Source organism: Netta rufina (assembly GCF_964035555.1).
Source record: "Netta rufina genome assembly, chromosome: 16".
Classification (NCBI taxonomy): domain Eukaryota; kingdom Metazoa; phylum Chordata; class Aves; order Anseriformes; family Anatidae; genus Netta; species Netta rufina.
Window position 1 is genome coordinate 11,635,581 of NC_140140.1, and position 23,327 is coordinate 11,658,907.

Sequence of the window (23,327 nt, forward strand, 5' to 3'; positions counted from 1 at the left end):
ACTTTGTTGAAACTTTGTTTTAGGAACATTGGTCTTTGTCAGTTTTTTCCTTTTTTTTTTTTTTTTTCTTTCTTCAAATTCTTGTAATCATGATGTGGTTCTAACATCAGGAATTGGTAAATTGGTAGGCAGAAGATACTACCAGCATCAGCTCTGCTGAGCCTGCAAAGCAAAAAGAAGTGCTTAAAAATTCAAACTTTGTCATTTTTCACATATTCTTTTGAATAATTAAATTGAAATATCTCTTATTTCTACCACACAAGAATGTAACTACAGTAATACAGAAAAAAGCATTGGTGTGCATTAAAAAAGGTGAATTTCCTCACGTTAATCAAACGTGCAATAAAGTTGCTTCAGTAAAATGTTTTCTCTTTCAAGGAAAGATTCAAAGGTTTCTTTCAGAAGGATTATTAGAGTTCTTTGAGAGAAAAGCTCAGATAGCTTCACAGATAGTGCAATTTAATACTTTATTTTGTTGGTTTTTGGGGATTTTGTGTGTTTTTATATAGCCAACAGTGAATCTGTTTCAATGTACATAATACTCCATTTCTTTTTACTACATTTCAGAAGTAGAGTTGTGCTTCAGTATTCCACCTTACAATTCCAAAATGACAAATAATTTCCCCAAACTTCAGTCTAGTAGATAAGAACAAAAAGATGTGTTCATGAACTGATGTGTCCTTATTTTCAAATATCCAAACACATCCTTGGCATAGGCTTGTGCTTCCCATTCCTGTCTTCGTGCTTTTGTAAAGGAAGCCTGAATTATGATACATCCTGCTATGTGGCCATGCAAGCAGTAACATGAAAATGTTCTTTTCCTTCAAACCCCCCAGTTACGTTTTTTATTGGCTTTGGTCAGATTAGCGTATGGGTGCACGTTTAAAAACAAACAAACAAAAAACAGTAGAAATAGATTCTGATTTGGGGTCGAGGACTGTCAAGAAACTTTCAAAGAACACACTGCTATCTGCGGTCAAAATGATGCATTTGTCTGCCTGCTTTAAAGCTGACCAGCAGCTCTGGGATTCTTTCTTATCAAGCAGCCAATTGCCATAGAAAATGCCCATACCATTAGGCAGCAGGTTTTCTTCTGCTCAAAATGTAAAATGCTTTTATTGATATCAGAGTGGTTCTTGCCTGACCAACAAAAGCAAAATCAGGTTAATAATCTCTAATGAACAAAGCCTGTGTTTTAAAGTAATCAATAACACATGGAGAACCTCAAAATACTGATTTTGTTCCTTCAGATACAAAACTGACAAAATGCCAGGTTAAAACAAAACAAGAACTGGCACGTTTTGTAACATAACACATTTTTGTTGTTAGTTTTTCTTTCAAGGTGTGAGTCTGTAAAGAATTTGGATTGCTAACTAACACAGAAGCATGAGTTTCAACTACTGCTTCACTGCAGTAGGCTAATAATGGAGTTACAGGGTGCTACTTTCAATGCTTATTGTGCCAAAAAAAGCAATGTTCATCTGTTAGGTCATATATTAATGTTGTCCAATTATTTCACATATAAAGCTGTACTGTTATTTTGCAGTGTTTACTAAACTACTATTTTATTTAAGTGGAAAGAATAACCAAGGGTATATTGTACAGAATGCTCTTCAAAACAAATTTCCAAAAATAATAAACACAGATAATCCAGTTCAAATCAGCTAATTAAAACCAAAGCTATTAGAATTTAAAGTAACTTTGTGAAATTTATTACAATAGAACAGTGGAAAAAGTTATCCTTCTTTTCCAGGAGAGCTTTACATGCTAAGTTTCATTCACATAAAGTTTCAGCAGGATAAATGAAGTTAGATGTGATACATTAAAATTTTAACCATGTACATTTTATGAGTAAGACTGTTTTAAGGAGAAGAAATCCTTTATGAATAAAGAAATCCAACTACTGATGAAGGTGAGGCGAAATTAGTGTCCCTGTGCCAAAACCACGACATTTTTATAGCAGTTCTTCCTTTCCAAGTATCATTCTCTCCCACTCTCGTTCCTTTTCTCTGAAGTTATTATCTACAAGAAAATTCTCTTAAGGTAAAAAAATTAGCTTCTTCCAAGGATCTGAAAAATAAGCATGTCAGTTACTGATCACAGGAGAGTTTTTGAGACCATCTTCCTTTTAATTCTCTCTTCTTCCAGATCTGTCTAGTGCTTTCATCCAGACCATGCCTTATCATTCCATACAGGGTAATGCTCCTGAGATCGCCTTAAGCAAATGTAGTGCCTGAAAAATCCTATTAATAAATTTCTCTCTATATATATTTTTTGATTTGTTTTTCTAGTAACACCTGGTTACTTCTTAAACACATGGTTCAATTTCAGTCTTGCTTCATCTTCATTGAGCTTTGTTCGATCACTTTAAGAATACGCTTAGTCTGCTCTTCCATCGCCTTGCGTTATTTTAGCCATGAATAAAATTGTTTTATTTGATATCAAGGCAAATGGCAAAACTATTCTGAAAATCACCCCAAAAGTTAAATTATTCTCCATGATAGTGTTATCATTTCCGTGGTTGGTGTAGCAACCTGTAAGGCTTCCACAAAATCTGGGTCAGCAGCAATTATTTACAGTGCTTACTAAAAGGGAAACAACCTGAGCTGTTCCTGATTTCTCTGCCTTTCTTCAGTTCTCTCAAATGGAAAACACAAACTGTTAATCGATTTGCTTTGCCCATCATACTTTTAATGTAACATTTCTAATCATCAACCCAAATGCTGGGTTTTGTTTTCTGTCCAATAATCCTTGTTTTCCCCGAAATGGGAACTATTGATTTCTTATGCTGCACTTTACTCTTGACAGTTTAATGCTGAATAAGTATTCCTAAAAGTGGCTGTCAGATCATCCTCTTTAAAATTTCTTTGCTTGGTTTCTTCCCAGACACAAATAAAGAGACGGAATGGAAGTGTTCTTCACATTTCAAATAACTTCCTGTTTTTCTTTTTGCCTTTATGTTCAGAAGTCTAATTCTTGAGCGTAAGGTGAATGTAGGTGGTCTATATACAACACATCTTTAAATACTTAATAAACCATGTAAAGAGATTTTCAAGAAAATTCTGAGCATCAACCCAAGCACCACAGAGGCCCCATACAGCTGCCTGGATTATCCACCAGAAAGATGATTCCAAAGAAAGGCACTGATACAAGTGTGTGTTTGGATTGAAACAGAAAACAGTGGTCTTTGTGGACATGATTTTGTACCCAAATTAACTCAAATATTTTTTGATGAATAGATACAGTATTAGATGTCCCAAATCTATGCCAATTCACCTTATACCACAGTATATATACTGTGTATCAGTGGAGCAGGAGTTCTTTCTACCAGCTGTAGTCCCAGGTGTGAACTCTGCATTCACGCAGCCCAGAGATGCACAGACACAAACCCAGCTCCAGGTAAACTGGCAATAGCAGAGGTACACCAGCACAGTGCTTCGCCTGAGTTTATGTTCTTACTGACACTCAGAACAGGATTGACTAGAAAGACAGAACACAGTTCCGTTGATAGAGTAATACTGGTGCTGTTGCCTTATGCAGCAAATTCTCTTTCTGTTGTATTAATTATTTACTGAAGCTGGTTACTACTGAAACTATGAAAGCTGAAATATATCCATGAATTTTGTTTTTAATCTTCTGCTAATGATTTTGGAGTAGATAATACAACAGAGAATATGGTGAGCGTGATTTTTGTTGCCAAATTTATCTGTGAATAAACTTCGCAGCTCTGAAAATGCAGCACTATTTAAAATAAGCTGAAGAAAAAACAAACAAACAAACAAACAACATTTACAAGCTCTTTTGAGGCTGGTACTTGTGTGCAGTCTCCTTTTACGTTATTGTTAGCTTTCAAGGAAGTTAATCATAGGGTGAACCGGAGCTCCTATCGCAGCGACGAGCCAGGATGCCGTGACATGTCTGTGCTAGTCAGCAAATGGATGCATGTGTTGGGCTGAAATAATGCAGGTGGCCGGGCTGTACCCTGAGTCACCGCGGTTCCCAGGGCTTCCTCCAGCGCTGGGCAGCTGCCTGCTACTCCCACATGTAACGGAGCTCGTTCAGGGACGAGCCTTAATTGCACCGTCTGTCCAGGGGGATTTTGCCAACGTCTCTGTGGAGCATCAGCCCTGGAGAGGAACAAGTCCTTTTCAAGTCGTTAGCGTGAGTGAGTCAATTAAGGAACTACACTCTGCAGGCTCGGCGTACTCATCTGTTTATGAATTTTATCTCCACGTTATTTCTACTCTCAACAAAATTTAATTCAGTCCCATAAACCTCTCTGTGTTATGTGAAGTCTGAATGATAGTTAACAGCGCGTTCTGCCCCTGAAATCCTGCTGGAAAGACCACAGATCTGCACTCTGGCACTCGCTGCAGAAAGAATTATTTCATAATAGGAGTGTAAGCAAATGCCATCAGCAAAAAAATAATAAAGCTCATCAAAACCTCCTTTGCTTTCCAGTGACAAACATCACTTAAGATATGACTGACATCACCACAAGGGAAAGCATGTTTCAAAATGGAGCAGCAAACAGAGCCTCTTGTATTATATAAACAAAGGGATGACTAAAGCAATAGGAAGATGTTCTAATCCAAAATACAAATGTTTTCCTTTCCTGTATAGCAGTTTTGAGACACCCAATGTGTGCTTGGATGCATCATCATGACTTTTACTTGACCTGGAGCCACAGGAAGCTACTCACGATGGGTACTTATGCTATGAAAGGTAAAGGCATCTTCAAAGCAATTCAGCATTAGGATGAAATAGTCTGAGCCCATCTCTGGGACCTGAGTCTGTTCAGAAAGGACAACTCATCCTTCCGCAGCTGCACCAAGTGCAGTGGTGCTCTCGGGAGATCCCTGTACACAGCTTTCCACACAACAGACCAGTGAGTACCTCTTAGTTTTAGAGCAGAGAGCACAGCTCCTTATTCATCATCCCTTGTCTGGCAAGTGTAAAACGTGTGCCTGTGTAAAAACCCAGCAAAGCCTTTGCACAGAAAGCATATGGCAGGGGGGATGCTCTGCCACTTCTGCTGTGCTGTGGTGGGAGAGGGAGCACTGCCTGCGCCTTGCCTCCAGGCGGGCGTTATGCTGAGCTCTCGAGCGTCATGGCACAGTTTTTTCATCTGTGGAAGCAGATTAAAGGTTCTCAAGTCGTTTAAAAGCAAATGCTGCGATGATTTATGGGTTGTTTTTTATGGCCATGTGGAAGTGAAAAACTGGGAACTGAAAGAAAGGCACAACCTCTGTGAACTTCACGTTGCATAAATTCCCAGCAAGGTGTCATCTTTGCGCATCGTGGCTGTGCTCCAGTGTCACTGGGATGTTGCACTGAAACTTGGAGCTAACTGGCTAGGAAATAGAGGAAAATACGCTCTGGTAAAAAATCTTGTGGGTATGTTTTTTTTCTGACAAAGGCTGACAGGACAAAAAGGCACGTAGTAACAATCTTATTTTCATGTCTTCTGACTACAAAAGACAGCTGAATTCCTAATGTAGATATGGTTTTGGCAAAAATAATCCCCTTGGTGTAGAATATTAAAATTCTGGCTTTCATCTCTGAAAGCAAGAATCCTTTGGCAGTACGTGCTTTCACGTCCAGAAAATTATAGGGTTTTGTCTTTTTCCTCTTGTAGCCGCTATACCCATTGCTGATACTACAATGCAGTTGCCTTTGGTGGTTGTTTTGGTTGGTTGGTTTTGGGTTTGATTTATTTTATTAATTTTTTTTCCAGATGAAAGTTTATTGACAAGAGAAGACTTCACTGTCTTCATTGTTCCATTCTCTTGTTGTTTGTTTTTTTTTTTTTGTTTTTTTTTTTTTGTGTGTGTGTGTATGTGGTTTTGTTTTTTTTTTTTTTCACTAGTGATAACAGAAAGGGGAATTGGAAACACTTTGCAGAGCCAGGAGAGCTTTATAAAAGTGAGACCTGAAGTTAATTTCCTCACCACCACAGTATCCCTGTCACCTGGGGCCTCTCACCTCAGTTGAGTGCATACTGCCACTTTCCAGCCCAGCAAGAAGGACCCTCCTGAGGTGCCATCCCAACAGACACAAGCCTTTTGCGTGGGCGTTCCAGCTTGATGTGCTTCAGCACTATCCCAGCAAAGAGTTAATGATTTTTTTCCCTATGGAAACCAGGGGTGAGTTGAAAAAGACTACTGAGATAGCACCAAAATATGTCTTGAGATGTATTGAGATGGAGGATGAGAAGGAACATTGCATTTTCCTTTTTTTTTTTTTTTTTTTTTTAAATTGTTCTAGAAGAGGAAAGGTTGTAAATTAATGATTGCTCTCCTTTTGCACCTGCAGCATTAGGTAATACAGGAGAGCAGGAGGGCTCTGACTGCATTAGAAACCAGAGGTGGGAAAGCAAGTAGTGAAGCAACAACCCAGTGAAAAAGAAATGAAGTGGGCTTGTTCTTTTTTTTTTTTTTTTTTTTAACTTTTAATGAGGCTGGTGTTAATACACTGAGGCCTCATTAGCAACCTAAAAGGGGCTTTATGGCCATCTCACAGGCAGCCCCTCTGTCCTGGTGGGCACTGGGGGCCGCCTGGCTGCAGGAGCAGGCTGTTGCAAGGCTGTGGCAGTGGTGACATCTAGAGGACAGGCACACTGCAGCTCTGAGCTGCCGGCAGCTGGCAGGATGCTCTCTCCAGCCAAAGGCCGTTTTCTGCTGCCAGCTAAACTAATTTCCCAGTGATGTAACAGGGGAAAACATTAAAAAACACTCTGTGTGCACACAGAGCTGCCCCCTGAGAAAACGCTGTGCTTTCTTAATCCTGTAGCCTTCGCTGCAGTTTCAGATTTCATTAACTAATGGTGTAAGCTGTACTGCTGCAGGCAAAGGAAAAAAGGGTGAACTCAGTTCCTTCGGGGCTGTGATTGATTGGCTTATCAGGAGGCTGCATCTGGGGGAACTGACACTATTCCCGGAGCCAGGGTCAAGTGACCGTGTGTAACGCGGAGCAGATGCAGCTGTTGTGCTGCGGGGAGTATTTCCAGTGTCCTCCTCCTGGCCACCGACAGCATCTTGCCCCTGGAAGCAGTGCACAAATAACCAGAATTATGATTACAGCTGCAGCTATGGTGAATTGACACCTCTGTTTTTTGCAGCCCTAGCAAGAGGTGAGATGCAGGTGTTTAGGCAACACGAGAATAACAAAAAGAAGGTGTGAAGAGGAGTTCAAAGCCCTAGGCTTCGCTCAGCCTCCCTGGTCCTGGCAGCCCCAGCTCCTCACGCTGGCTCTCGCATGTCTTGGCACAGAACCCATCAGTGGCAGAGCTGCCCTGGGGCTTGCCGGCGGTGCAGGCACCAGTGTTACCTCCCCTGTCCCTTGCGACCACGAGTGCTTTCATGTTCACTGCTTTTTTCTTTTCCCCGAGAAAGTGGATCCATTGTTTCTCTGCCATTTGCTCCTTTAAAGCTGCATGACAGCAATGAAGTCCAGCAGGCAGAGTGAGCCTGGCCCCGAGCTTCCATGGGAAACATTAAACTGCAGTTCTAAGAGAAATGATGAAATCTTTACTAGTAGGATTTAACAGCCTACTTATTCTGGAGCCAGCCAGGAGAGATTTACAATGCTGTAAAATAAGCTAATTCTATTTTAAATTATTTCAAAAACCAAATGGCACAAACTGTCTTGAAAACCAAAGGGCAGATCTGACTTTTTAAAGAGATTACGCTTTGTGAGGCCAAAACTAAAAGCTGTTGACCCAAACATTTAACAAATATTTGTGAAGACTAGCAAGGAGAGGGATTTCTGGAATTGTTTCCACTCCGAAGGGAAACGGATGGTAGTCTCTATCTCCTCGGTGCAGCCTAGGTTGGGTACACAGGACGTGCACAGAGCCCTGCTCCCACACGTACAACAGGTACAAACAGCAGCTGGTAATCTTCTTCGGCAACCCGAGTCTGCCTCTGCAGCCCGAATTATCACAAGTCCTCTTCCGTGTAACTTCCTCCCATGCCCACAGCACCTCTGCAATACTTGTTTGTTCTTTCTTTCTCTCACAAAGCGCTGCTGCCAAATCAGTCCCCGAACCAGCTGTGAACTGAGTTTGCAGGCAGCTTCTCGGAGAACCCCTTGGGCTGCACAGTCAAACTTGGCACTTGCCAGACTTCTGGCAGCAGTCACTTAAAAAAAAAAAAAAAAGAAAAAGAGGCTTGTAATTGCTTCACCAGTGAGCCAGAGAAGTGAGTAGCACTGGTACCTACTTCAGTTAAGCCATGTATGAATTCTGTGAGTAAGAGCCCTGACATATGAGGACAGTAACTGCAGGACGGAGCTCCTAACCAAAGCAGGATGCTGGCTGAATTCCAGGGCGTTCAGTTGTTCTGTGCTTGTTGCACTGAACATCAAGTTATATTATCAAAATTGTACATCTGAGTAAGACTCTGGTAGTTCATGTGAAATGTTTTGCTCAGTTCTTACTTGTTTTTTCCAAAAGGTTGGGTGATCTTTTCAGACTGATTCAGAAATGAGTGTTCGTGTCCTACTGGTTTAATTAGTCACATGGACCGAACACCATGCCCGAAGGGAAACACAGCTTCTTTGAGCAGGCTTCAGCCTTCTTTGGGAAGGCAACTTGTGGTGTTTCAGGGTGAGATGTAGGAGCAGCACAGAGCTGGAAGGGCGATCGTTGGGAATTGTGTGTTTCATAGGGACGGTGATACATTGCCAACTGCAGAGGAGGCCCCTAGCTTTAAACTTGACCCTGCCCACTGGACAGTCCTGTCTATGAATTACTTATCATGCCTGGATGCAAGCCAGTTGCAGGATTGCTCGCCCAGTTATTTGTTTGGCCAGCGAATGCTATCTCAGTGTATGAAACCAACTGGCTTTGTTTTTTTCCTACCTTTGTTGATAAGAGCCAACAGATGTCAGTATAGCCTGAATAACAAGAGGCTGTGTTGCTGCTCAGGGCTCTGCTTCTGCAGAACCTCCCTCAGTGGGAGTTTTGCCACCAGACTCATGTAGCATGCCTGGGAGAGGGGGAGAATGTCGCCAAGAACAGTATCGGTGTGTTAGGGGAGGCTGGAGAGGCTCTCACAGCTAAAAATACCCACCCGAGTATTTTTAAAAACATATTCGAGGGTCCTTATAAACACACGGGCTTTTGTTGACAGAACAAGACTGCTCATTTATGTTGTGTATTATCCTTGAAAACCTGCTCTGTTTATGCAGGGAGTCCCATGACAACTCAGTTTGCTAAAGGTGCCACAATGATCTCAACAACAAACACGTTGCTTTATCTCCTAGAAAGGGACGGAGGGGAAACAGGAAGTATCTGCAGTCTGCAGGACAGCCAGTTAAGAAAAGGAAATAAGCTGCTTTATCAAAATATCGCTTTTCTGTTTTCACAAGTGCGATCCCAGTGGCTTTCCAGCCCAGCTCGGGGCACCTTGCATGTGGCAGGTCTCCCCTAGAGGTATGATTGAAGCCCAATGAAACCAGTGGAATTAGGTAGGTCATCTGGCTAAGGGATTTCTGAATGGAAGGAATTTTACCATGTGCTCTATTCTTTTGTCACCTGAAGCCATAAATATTTGTTCAGGTGACAGCTCTCGGACCCAGAAAGCCACTGTTGGGAACTAGGGAGTATCACACATGATCTTCAAAGGGTAAAACAAAAAAGGAGGAGTCTGAGGGGGACCACACTTTAGTACTCTTGAAGTAAAACTGAGGCATGATGCTGAAAACTAACTAAGCGTCCATAAAGATAGTCAAGGGGAAAGGTAGCAAGTTTTATTGTATTCAATGGAGTGAAAAGCTTGTACTTTGGAATTTGGATGGTGTTACTGGCTGGTTCTGTGCCCAGTGAACCCTACCTGTCAGCGAGCAGTGGGTCTCCCCAGAGCACAGGCTGCCATTACTGCTAAAAGACAGTTAAATGAGTGCTTTCAGAAGTTTGGCAAGAGGAATGGAGCCAGAAGCAAATAGTCACACTTTAATTTATAGCCACAGTGTCATTTTGAACTCACACTGCAATACTCTCAGGTAGCAAAAGCCAAGAACTACCATCTTTGAACGCCCTTCTTGCCATGGCCCGTCTGCTATCCCTCATCGCGTTGTCAGGACCATGGAGAAGACAAATGGTGGATGAGGTGATGAAGGATCTCGTGGTGATTGCTTCGGAATAGCTAACATCTGCATAAAGCCAATCAGGATATTAATAAGTTGGAAGCTTACCGACTCAGCTACGCTCCACACACAGTGCACAGCTTTGTTCCTGGAGTCCATGACTTCACTCTGCGGCTTCAGGGAATCAACGATGGACCAGAGGGATGTCAGAACTGGCATTTAGACCAGGATGTCATCACATCCCATAACCATATCTGTATGCTCCTGTCTCCTCCGTAAAGACTTTGCTCTCACTATACATGGAATGGACTTGAATATCTTCCTAGGTGAAGGTGATTTTGCTCATCCTGTGAGCCCAGGTGGGAAGCTGAAAGCCTGCTGTGCACTAACAGTGATATAGCATTTGTTGACCATGTCCTGAGAGCACCATCCCATAAATGAAAGCACTAATAACTTCTGTCATTTTGTACTTTAAATACAATTCAAAGGCTACGAATTCTGACTGTCATCCCTTATCTGAGTATCATGATTCTTATTTAGCAGGAGAGCTGTCTTTTGAATTAAGAGATGTGGCTCTGTGGTTATAGGTATTAGAAACTTTGTGGTTATAGGTGTTAGAAACTCCTGGTTCTCAGGGCTTCTGAAAGAAGCCAACAAGTTAACAGTTTAGACTGATATATACATAGAGATATAGAAAGTCAAGACTGAAATTAGGCACTTAGTCACCCACTTAAATCTAAACTTTGGTGTAGGAAATAGGGGAATAACAGCAGCTACTTATTGACCTGAAACAAAGGATCAAAAGTAGAGACCAGACAGAACCTGCTTCAGCTAAAATTAATGGAAAATCCTCCCAGTTTGGAGTAGTTATTTGGTCATACAGACAGTGAGCAAACTTCATAAATCTAGTTTCCTCACTTTATGCACTAAGTGCCTTGCGTTACAACTGGGTGGCAAAATGCATTCTTCAGGGGTGCTCAGCACCCTTCGCTCCTCCAGCTGCACTGAGTGGCAATTACAGGGCCTCTGAAAAGCTGAGTCCTCTACTTGAGATGCCTTGACCCGAGATGCCAGGCTACAGCCACCTACACTGGAAAACCTGAGTGCGAATCAGTGCTCTGGAGAGAGGACAGCCTGTGGGAGGGGAGTGCCAGAAAGCTCATAAGCATGTCTGACACATTGGTGTTTTGCAACAAGAAATGAACATTGCATGTATAGATCACTTACTGTAATGGGGGTGGGAGTTTTGCTAGGGTGTCCTGAGTTCAATCGATTAGTTTCCCTCCCAAGGCACAAATTAATGCAAATTTTACTCATTTACATTTCTCTTGCTGACATGTTTCTTGGTATTGATCCAAGTTCTTTTGCTTATGTGTCCATGTCTCTTTTAATGATGTAGTCCCATGGTTATTGCCTCTCTTCTCTCTTCTTTGGTACTTTTTTGCACTCCCAGGTGGCCAGCTTTGCTTTTTAACCTCTCCACTTTTTTTTTTTTTTTTCTTTTTTCCCTGTTGCAGATGGTAGAAGCAATGCAATAAACACACAGAGAGATCTGCATCCCAGTGGTCAGGGAAGGGGAACTCTGTTCCCTTCATTCCCTGAGCAGTCAGGAGGAGGCAGGGTCTTCAGTCATCCCCACTCCACTTGCTGGCCAGAGGAGAGGAGATGTAGAGATGTCTTTAGGAGCAGCGAACCCTACAGCCACGCTACATCTGCAGATGCCATGCCTCAGATAGCCCTCTCATATCCCTGATGTGAAGAATTCCTCCTGGGCTGGTGCAGCTCTGCCTTGTCCCACCAGCCAGCTGGACTTTACAAGCTCTCCCTTCGCTATGTGTGGACATTTACTTCTTGCGATGTTTTTTGCTTAAGGAGGTTGAAAGAAGCTGAAACTGTGACATGAGCTATGCAAGCTACCATGCACAGGTGGGTAGATACATAGTGTGTGTCCATGGACATGACCAGCAGCTTTAAGAATCATTTTCTTTAACTGCAAACCACTTTCAAGCCTGAATCTGTCCACAGTACAAATGCTGCGAGTACTACGTGGATGAACAGTATTCGTATATGGCAGAAGATAGTTTGTTCTTAGAGGTAATTCCCTCTGCTATCTCTGAAACTGGGTGTGATTTCAAAAAGCTGTCAATGTGTCACACACTCCTTACCCAGAGGAAATATATGACCTTACCCTTGCTGTTACTAAAGTCAATCAGAAATTTTGCTGCTAAGACTGGTGTAAGCTGGGAAGCTGATGTGTCTCTGACATTGTTAACAGCTGGAAAGGACTAACTACAGTTACACAGTAACTACAGGCAGGGCCGTAGCCAGTATACCAGGATGTGCAATTTCTTATTTCCTGAAACGAGTAATTCATTAGTTATATGAGTTATTTTGGGGGTTCTGAAATGAAATAGGGTGAGGGAAAGCCTGTCTTCCACTTTGACATTCTGCTTCCCTCTCAGATTTCTACTTCAGATCCTACCTAGGAAAGGATGAATGTTACAGCAAATGTTACAGCAAAGATAAGCTTGGAGTGCTCTGCAGCACTCGTCACCTGAACCGGAAAAGTTTTCGAAGTAATGAAACTGAAACAGACTGGTCGTAAACTTGTCTTGCTATAAACTGCGCAGGCAGGAAAACAGAAAAGGGTTGTCTACCTGCAGAGCCGTGGGAACAAATTAATAGGCTGAATATTTCCCTTTAGTTTCTCACTTTACCTTCTGGTTTTGTTTAGATTTTTTTTTTCTCCACAGCACTTGCAAGTTCCCTTTCCTTTAGCAGCAGCACATAGATCCCCACAGCACAGCATGCTTCACAGAACTGTCCTGTCTCCAAGTATAACCTTACTCTTGTTCTAGTGCCTCTCCAGAAAGCACAGAAAGAAAAAGAAAACCACTATTAATAATCCTCTAGTCTGACCTTTACATTTTCTTGGTATATTACATTCTCAGGGGTGTGCTCATCAGAAGGATGAACTCTCAGTCACAGAGGAAAAGACATTACAGCAGTGGAGACAGAAAGTGAGTCATGTGGGCATCTCAAGCATAATGCAAGATTGATTAATTTCTGCAGTGTGCAGCAACTGTTTCTGAAGCTTGGGCTCATAGTGATGTTTAAAGTGAACTTATCTGCTGGGTAATGATTTAATTTGTACACTTACTAATTGTTGTAACAGCCAGGCAGCAGGGTATTGATTAGGTGCTGTGAATGTTGCAACACAATAAATGGAAAGAAGTAGGTGTTCTCTCCCTTGGCTCAGGTGATGCCTTTCTCCAGGAACAGACCCACTGACTTTCAGGAGCACAACTTGCAGGAGTGAAGAGATAAGAACCTGACCATAGCTACCAGGTCTGGCTGAAAGTCAGTTAAATAGGGATAAATGTGTTGAAATAATTAACATCCTTCTTATGAGGGACACAAACACACAGTGTCTTCTGATGGAATAGGTGCCAATCTCCCTGGGCCTGTTCCTGTTGCGAAGCATTTGTTCATGACCCTGTCTGAGCCCAGACTCACAGATCATTTAAATACATTTCCTGAACTTTGTTCTGGCATCCCCACTTGCCGTCGCTGATTGTTCCTGGAAACACATTGGGAACAGGATGCCAGAGAGGAGGTTTGCAAAGAAGCCCCAGCTCCCTCCTGCAGTATGGGGCTGAAGGCGAGGAGTGCTGCCGCGGGCTGCGTGGTGTTTGTCGTGGCCTTCAGCAGAGGCAGGACCAGGAGCGAGGGCTCCTCCTCTGCGTCTCTGAATACCAAGCAGCCTGCTTTAAGCCTGGGTCCCAAGACTAATAAAAACTCTTGAGTGATGAGACACAAAAGATGTGCAGAGCTGGCTAACAGTGACCTCCGAGTACAGTCCGGGGCAGCTCTCCCCTCGCCCGTTCGGGTGGCAGGAACGAAGAGGCAAGAGGGAGCCACTGCAGCCTGTAATGGATGTGTTCTGCTAACACGGACTCACAGGTTTCCAAAGAGAAATTTATATCAAGATGTCTAACTCATGAGAAAGCACTGAAAGTGAGATTTCGGTTATAACCACGCAGGCTCTTAGCAGATATGCCACAGCACAGAGAGCTGCTTGGAAAGATCTAACTCCAGAGTGCAGGATGTGTGGCCAGGCCCCAGAGAATATTAGTCATATTATAAGTGAATGCTTAGAGCTGGCCGGAGATGAGTATAAAGTACAGTATGACAAAGTTGGCAGTATGTGCATTGAGCATGCTGCTGGGGGGGGGGATACTGCCACAACCACAATTATCACTCCCAGCCAGGTGAATTGATTGCAACTGAGGTAAAATTGAAGTTTGTTAAAAAACAAAACAACAGTCAGATGTGGTGCCTGCAGAATAGAGGGGGAGAGCGACAGAGCAAGCTTCGACCTTAACGTCTGCACTGGGTGATGGCACTGATGGGGAACACAAGAAGCCACAAATACGAGTGCATATAGCAGGAAGAAAATCTGGGGCATGAAAATGGGCCGTGACTCGGTATCTCCCCCTTATTTCCAGTGGGTTGAGATCTTGTGGCAGCGCAGCTCCACGGCAGCTCTCTGACAGAGCAGTGGGCAGCATCCCCCCAACTCCCCGATGTCACCCCAGCTCCCAGCCTAGCTGGGGGGCGAGTGAGGGAGTAACGGGGGCCGTGAGGTGTGCACCGAGCGACATGACGGGGCCGGGGAGACACCGTTCCCCCGCCTCACACCTCGTGTCCCCCCCCCCAGCACCGGCGGCCGCCTGAGGGCCGCTCCCCTCACAAGATGGTAGCCATGGCGGCATCACGTGCGGGGGCCCGGCCGCCGAGGGGCGGGGAGGGGCGGGCGCGGCGCTCGGCAGCCCCGGCCCCGCGGGGCCGTTTAAGAGCCCGCCGGGCGCCGCCTCGCTCTGCCCGGCCCGGCCCGGCCCCAGCCCGGCGGAGAGCATGCGGTAGGGGCGGGCGGGAGGCCGCGGCACCGGCAGCATGGGGCTGTGCTACAGCCTGCGCTCCCGCCTGGCCGCGGCGCGCCCCTCGGTGCCGTACGGCGGCCGGGGCGAGGCGGACCCCCCCCCGGTGACAGCGGAGCACGGCGACCCGCAGGTGCGGCACCGGCTGCGGCAGGACCTGGTGGCCAAGGAGCGGGCGGACAAGAAGCGGAGCAAGAGCATCGACAAGACGCTGAAGGCGGAGAAGAGAGAGTACAAGCAGACGCACAGGCTGCTGCTGCTCGGTGAGCGGCGGGCGGGACGCGGCCGGCGGCTCCCCCCCGGGGGCGAACCGGGGACGGGGGCTCGGCATCGCCCCGGGGGGGGCGGTCGGGGCGGTGGCTGCACCTCGGGGGGGAGCCCGCAGGGGTCGGAGGGACCCCCCCCAGCCGTGGGCGGTGCTGGGGGCTGTGGGAGGCTTTCCCCCTTTTTTGAGTTTGGTGTTATTTATTTATTTATTTATCTGTCTTCCCGTGCGCGTTCGTGGCTTGGCTTCGCCTCGCCGAGTGCTGGCGGCTGGGGAGGTGTCGGGGCTCCGAGGTTGGTTGCAGCCCGGCGGCGCCGTGCACCTGCCTGTGCGGTGGGGCCGGGGGCTGGGCGGGGGGCACGGGGTGCTGCAGGGGGTGCCAGAGGTGCTTGGGGTGCTCCCAACACACGGCCGAGCAGAGCCGTGCATTAGCCACCAGGTAAGTCCAGGGGGCTCGGAAATTCTCCCACTCCCCTTCCCTCAGCACGCTTCGGCTGGGACACCGACAGCACGTTGCGGAGCTCTGGACATCCTGGGGTAGCAGATAGTGCCTCAAACTTCTGCAGGCTGGGGAGCCTCCTGCCTGCTGAGGTTGGCGTGGTACCCTGTGTGATGAATGGGGAGACTTGGCCCTCTTGGTGTTATTTTATTTTTTTTTGACTCAATATGTTCGTAGTCTGTATTCGAGGGGCTGAATTGCTGAGCAGCTTTAGAGAGCAGTATAGAGATGGTGTTATAAGTCTCAGTGCTAAAAGTTTTTGGTCTATAAATGTGATCCCTTGTGATGTGGCCACAGCGATACGTGCTTCTGAAGGTGTCTTCCTTCTTCTGGGGGGGAGGGCAGAGCAAGCGATCCTTGTGTGAAGGCTCTGAGCTCTGTATGCTGCAAGCGCGTTGGTGGGAAGTCACACCTCTGACCAACGTGGCTCTCCTTTCAAGAACAGGCTGCATCACAGGTATTTTAGATCTTAACTTTTTAATTTATTTCAAGTCTGTTCTGCAGTAAACAAGTGCTTGGAGAAGGAGCTGTGAGAATGGATGTCTCTTTCTTTGTAGATTAAAAACAAAACAAGAAGACTAATGCTGATGTTAATCTGCTTGCCTGTAAGTCAGGAAGGCTATCTGATGGGCTGCTGCGTTTGCACTAGGCAATGTTTCAGTAGCCTGTTTTTTTAATGTTGCTTCTAGCACATTGTGCCATGGTACTGCTTTTTGCAGAAGTGACGTTAAACTTAGTGGGTTAAATGACATATCCTAGTAGCTTGAAGTTATCCATAGTGAAGCCAAAAGAGAGAGTATTCTTTGTCAAAGTACTGATTTATAAATCTGATGGATATGAGTCAGTGTTATGCTGGCAGTGGTTTATTATATTTCAGCCTGGACTTGAATAGCAGGAAGTCACTTCTTGGCCCTCTTGTAAATCTTGGGATGCCTAAGAGACCCATTTCCCCGCGCCTTGCGCAGAGACTGTCAGTTCTCTAGTTAGCTTCCTTCCCTTGTTGCGTCTCCCTGTATCCCGCTTGTACTGTTACTCCGTGAATTTTCTATTTCTAAACTGGACCAAGAAGTTAAGTGCATGGTTGATTATGTGCATCTGCAGGTATTGCTGCTGTAGCTGAGCATCTCTGTACTGAGACATAGCCTGCATGCTTATGGATTACACCTGCTAATTATGCAGGGCAGTGAAATTGACCTGCAATTGAATGAGGGGCAGGACTGTCTAGCTTGGATTTAAAGCAGCAACTGAGTCTACTTCCAAGGAATAGAGCTAGGGTAGGGGAAAATATGCTGAAGAAGTGCAGACGAGGGATGTTTCCTCACCTGACACTGTAGGCTTAATGGCAAAAGCTTCAAAAGGTACTCAGTTTCTTGCTTGTGCTACCAACTCTTCAGGCTGATGTGCTCCTGCAGACACAGAGCAATGGTGTGAATGGTGAAGGACACTGCAGGTGGCTGCTCTTTCTCTGAGAGTGACAGAACTTAAATGAGAACTGTACCAATGCTTCAGGTCTGGTCTGTATGAGAAGTTACTTTATCTTTAAGGTACACCTGCATTAGCTCACTGCAAACATCAAGAGCTGAAAAGCTGCACAGCAAATCCAGAGTTTACTCCTGTCACATGCTTTGGTGTACAGAATGTAGTGAATGCACAGTCAGGTGTGTCTGTGCCTGGGTGTGTTTTGTTTTGTGATGTGGATAACATACCTTAAAGCTATAAGCTCTGGTCTGTTACTTGCAATATTAGAATGCTGGTCAGTGTGACTGATGCTTGACATTCAGTTTTGCGTTTTTTTGTTTAGACCTACTAGAGTTCCTTGCTTTGTCAGTGTTCTCAGGGATGTGCAGTGCATGTGGGTATCCCTGTCCTGTTACTCGATTTATTTTATTTCTCTTTCATTGCTTTTCAACCATTTCTTGACATCAGGTAAATTACTAATTCCTAAAACTTCTCTTAATTTTTGTGGGACAAAGGTTTTACATCTGCTGTATCTTTGAAGCAGTAATTTGACTCCATACTTGTGGTAGTACATGAGTTTTTCCCTTTGTGCATTTCCCTTTCACACAAACAATCAGATGTGATTTCATTGGATTTTGTTTAATGCGCTGCATGTGGGTGTACCAAGTCTCAATTTAAGACTCTGCTCATAATTATGATGACAGTTCAGGGCTACTACAGTGTATTGGAGGGTGTTTTTCAGAGTGTGGGGGCTTTCTTTTTGTTTTGGGAACAGTCTTCAGCCTAAATTTGAAGTGTGCTTATGGGGGAATTTTAAACTTACGGCGGATTTTAAACTTTGCTGTAGAACAATTCCACTGTGTGTGTCCCACTGGTGACTTTAATTTTGGTCTTCCTCGGCCTTTTTTAAGACTTGTATTATAATTCATCTTAAATTTTGTTTTTATCATATAACAAATATATGAAAACAATGTTATTCCTTTCTCTGGGGTTTTAATGTTTTTGATCAGTTAGTATTTTTCCAACAACAACTTAAAAAAAAAAAAAAATTGTCAGAAATGTGCTCAGCTCTCCTGGTGTTTGTGTTGCTTTGCTATGAACTCTCACCCATGTGAGAGGTACTTATGGCTTATTCCCATAGAGAAAAGGGGGCTTAGATATCTTTGTATGTAAATAGAGATGCATGTGCTTGTTATCTGGGATATTTAACTACAACATACTAAACAGTTCTGAATCTTAGCTACATCAGTTCTTAAATAATTGTTAGAAGTGTTCTTACTTATAGGTACAAATATGAATATAGGGCATGCAAATTAAAAGCTTTTGTAGGGGAAATACATTACACAGGAAAAAAAAATGCTTTAAGAAGCTAGAAAATATCAGCATGAAGACTAACCGCAGTCGCTCTTTCTGTGTGTGTGCTGCATGGTAAGCCCCTGGATAACATATAATTAAAGACTGTCTTGTATGGTTTACATTGTATTTTCTTCCACAGGGCTTGTACTTCATTGAGTGCACAAGATGGATGTTGTGCAGTGAATGAGTGGCTATTCAATATTCTTATCCTCCTCGTACAATGTGTTACCCCGTGCCCTATTTATGACACGCCATCCGTACCCCGTACTGAATAAAGAACTGTTGAACTCCTTGTGGGCTTTTCTGCAGCCCTGATCACTGCAGGGAATGTAGTCTCCACAAATGTCAGTGACTGTGTCTGCATGGCACTGCTGTGAGATGAGGTGGCATCGTTCTCCTGCTTTTATGGATGCTGGGGAGGGAAATAGGACCATAGAAGGACTAAGGCTAAAGCTGTCCGAAGCTGCCATAAAGTTTAAATGAGTGATCTTTGCCTAATGTTAACTTTTCTGCATAGCACTCAGCTTCTTTTAGTGCACTTCATGTGTTTAGAGCATGGATGTCATGTCTGTGAATGCTCAGGTCAAGCTTTGGATGCTGCAGTTGCAATCTCGGAGGTGTGAAGCATGGCTTGGTGCCAGTGATGGGAAGCATGTGTTGCTCAGTTTGCTGCGGTAGCACTGCACCAGAATGAAGCTGGTCTGGTTCTGCAGGGCTGCATTTAATGGCATAACCCACAAATATCCGTCCTCATGTTGTGATTCTGTACCTTGCTTGCAGTTAGGTGGTTATCCTGACACTACTCTGCTTCTGTCAGGGACCGGGCGGGTGGGGAAGGCACGGCTGAGAGGAAGGCAACCAGTTGTACAGATAAGTATCTGTTTAGGTGCTTGAAGAGATTCCCTCTCACAGGAGCTTGTCACTGTAGAAAATAGTTTCATTCACTTCCAGCTCTCATTTGTTTCTTGTGCCTCATGTTTTGTGAGCTGAAGTAGGTATAAGCCCTGGGGAAAAAAAGGATATGATCCTTATTGGAAGATATGTGAAAGGTAGGGAAAAATAGACTAAAACTGTAGAGAGAACCTGTATCCTGTTTTTTTTCTAATTCTTGAGAACAGGGTTTCTGAACCTTAACATCTTATACTAAGTTGGTGTTTCATTTCCCCTTTAAAAAATAAGGAATAGGAAAACCAACAAATTCTAGACTCAACCCAATAGGACGCTAGCAGTGCAAGTGTCTTATAACGGGCTGCTCTGCTGAGCAACCTGGCCTCCTGCGCACTGAGAGAAGCTCAGAAGGCAGCAGTACACAACTGTGCTCCAAACGGGCTGTCATTAGTGGTAAAGGAATTACAATTTTTTCCAACAGGGCTCCCAGTAATTACCAGATACTACAAAAACACTTGGACGTGGGAATCTGTGGTTTCCATCCACTGGGTACTTTCCATTGCAGGCATGATGATCCCGCTGCGGACACCAGGAGGTGGTACGCTAATTATGGGTCTGTCTTCGTGATGAAGAGCCTCTGCAAGACAAGTCCTACTCGGTTCTCACCACTGCATACAAAATGGGATCTATGGCATAGACTGCTGCCTGTCCAGCAGAGATCTGCTGGATGTGGAGCATTCTCATGCTGAAAAAAAACACCTGGAAAGCTTTGCATACCTTAACAAGGCTTTACTCAATATGCAAGCAGTGCTAGCTCAGGACCTGTGATGCAATTATGGTCACTGTACCTTGGAGCAACATGCTATCTTCAGCACTGGCACCTCTATGCTTTAGATAACTTGGTAAAATAGTTTCTCTCCTGTTTCCATAGAAAGGAGACAGACAAGCTACTCATTGTTCTCTGCCTTTTTTTCTTCCTCCTTGAGTGCTCCTGACCTTAACTTTTTTTTGTACTATCTATACACAAACAAAAATCACTAGCTTCAGGCAGACACATGGCATGGAAAGCTTCAGCCAGTATATTTGAAATTTGGCAAAGTTAGAGCTGCTTCAAGCAGGGTCTGGCAATAGGAGTTGTTAGGAAACCTACAGCAGCACTGCTATAAAAGTGTCACAATGAAGGACTGCTAATGGATGGCACACTATTGATGCTAGGATGATGCTTTCTGTACAGAGAGCCAAACTGCAAAATAATTGCTTTCACAGTTGCAGCCCTTCAGCATTAGTTGCTCCATGTACGTGCCAGCATGGATTGTTGTGGGGAAGGGGCTGAGGGATCTGGGGGATTCCCTGTTCCCTAGCACCCACCACAGCAGCATGGGTGTGCATCATCTCTCCTCTTCCCCAGTGTGTAGGCAATGTCTGTGTTAGTGGTAACCTGTATTTTTACTCATTAAATGCCTGGTGGGATAGAGATGATGATATCTTACTATAGCAAGGCAGCATTCATGTGTAGCCACAGACCTAATTTGAGAGTTGTATCAAAGACTGTTGCTTATTTTTAAGTGAAGACTATACCCCAGCTGTGCTCTGGTTTTGCCTATTGTTCTTAGCTGTTTGTTCCATCTCTGTCCTGAAGGAAGGCAGCAGCTCTTCCCTTCCTCCTGTAGGAAGGACAGCGGTTGTACCTGCTGGCATCATAAGTTTTCCCAGTGTAGAGTAGGTGGCTATACCTGAGTGAAACTGCCACATTTTTTTGCCTGCAAAAGAAGTAAGGACTCACTTAACATGCTTTTGGCTCCAATCAACTTGTGTGCTATTAGGCCAGCTCCATACTATGATTTTTTTCTTTAAGAGTGGGAAGAGCACTGTTTCACTTGCAGTTTCCAGAGCAGGCAACATTGCTTGATCACTCATGTGTAGCTGTTAGCTCCTTTTTGTTTTGCAGCATCTTAAATTGAACTGTCTCCTGTGCTAGGGTTTCTCTAGGTCTGGCGGTGTCATGGCTGGGAATCGCTGATGGAGAGCACCAGCAGTGAAGAAATGAGAGAGGAGGACTGAACACAAACTGGTGCCTCTTAAAAGAGAATGTACTTTGAAAATAAATCATAAAAAAAGAGAGACCGAGTGCTTCTATGCTATTTATAGTTCAAACTTTACTGCTGCAATAAAGTACAAGCAAAGTCCTGTTGTCTGATTCATGACGCACTTGTGAGATTTTTGGAGCTGCATACAATAATGTGGTTCAAAGTCTCCCCAGTTTCTCAGCATTTATTTTTATATATACATATATATGTTGGAGCTGTGTTTGTGTTGTATGCTGCCTGCAAGAGGCATCTGGGGCAGCTCAGGAAGAGCTGCTGGGTGCCTGAAGGTACAATACCTGGTCCAGAGAAATTGTTTTCCTTCTTTGAGAGCTGGAAGGATGTAGATTCCAGCTATGACAACTTTTTCCAGACCTGATGTCTACCAGTTTTCTTATGTTAGGAGAATCAACCCTTGTTTGTATAGCTTTCTTAGGAAGGAGGGGTGAGATGCAAAAATGTAGAGCGCGATCCCACCTTGACTCCAAATGGATGCTATTCCTGCAGCTATTTCCATCTGTGCTCTCAGCTTGCTCCAGAGTGGGGTTCTGCAGACAATTGTGCAAAATCTTATTCATTGAGCAGTTTCCACCCCCTTGCTAGTGGTGTGACCTGCTTGGTCCTAGTAACTGGCCAAAGAAGTCAGGGTTTTGTTCATGTAAGCTACAGACCTTTCTCCTCAGATGTCCTGAACCCACACATTTCAGTGGTAACAGAGGTTTGTGCAGCAACCTGGAATGACACCAGTGCCATCCTAAAATTGTAAAACTGAGGGGGCTTGTATGTGTTAATCTGCCAATACAGCTTTGGAGGGTGGGAATGGTCAGGGTTTTGGCTAAAGGTGGTTTCTCCCCCCCCCCCCCCCCCCCCCAAAAGGTACTCCTTAGGCTTCCAACGCATTTTCTGAAGATAGTTTGGGGGCTCTGCTGCCCTGACATGCAGAGGCTGGTGTTGTAGTGCCTGTGTATTTTAGGTGGTCTCCTCAAGTGCTAGAGCTACAAAGCAGTGCCGCAGACAGGTGAAAAGTTGGCAGCACGTACTCTTGAGTATTACTGACTGCCTACTGGCATGTTGGTCTTGGGCTGACCAGGACTTGGCCTGTGAATTACAACGTTGTTTGCCTGTGGCGCTTGGCTTTTCTTCCAGGCTGTATCATAGTATTTTATTGGCATGTTTCTGTAGTGATAGTGCATTTTCTGATCCCTCTGTGTAATGTCAGTGGTCAGGAACAAATTTAGGAACAAAAATCAATGTTTTTTTTTCTGAAGAAAATCACTGGGAGGCCTGTATCTTTAACCAGTGCTAGGTTTTGGTAACTCCTGATAAAAATGATGGGAATCTTGCAACTTATATTCAGCTACATACAGACAAATGTGTTTTTAGAAAGGTATCTTTCTTTTATATAAATATTATGTATGTGCACAGATCAATCTGTGTACATCTGTATTTCCTAGCTGTATTCTCATCTGCTTTAAAGTGTTACACATCTGTCTCTGTAAAGTATCCTCTGCTGAAAGGAGGTGGATGATGTTTTAATTTTTAACATTTGCAAGTGTTGTTGCTAAAAGCATATCTATTAGCTGGTGTATTAGCTGTTTGTGTTTTCCTTCTTTGGCAATTCCTGTAACCTTAAGAGAAATTCCCAGAAATAACAGTATTTCTGCTCTTTGCAGGGGAAGTGCTTAGGCTCTTTGGGTGGACCTCATAAATAGCTCATCGCGTCTGCAATGTGTGGTTCAGCAGCATTG

General features: G+C 44.3%; 1 protein-coding gene across 1 annotated transcript in view; it reads left to right on the forward strand.

Moving 5' to 3' along the window:
* The first annotated feature begins 15,002 nt into the window (after positions 1-15,002).
* GNAS (GNAS complex locus) overlaps positions 15,003-23,327 on the forward strand; it is a 148,098-nt gene continuing 139,773 nt past the window's right edge. Inside the window, exon 1 of the mRNA XM_084296716.1 lies at positions 15,003-15,292. Coding sequence (XP_084152842.1) covers positions 15,046-15,292 — 247 coding nt within the window. The 5' untranslated portion in view covers positions 15,003-15,045. The remainder of the gene's footprint in view (positions 15,293-23,327) is intronic.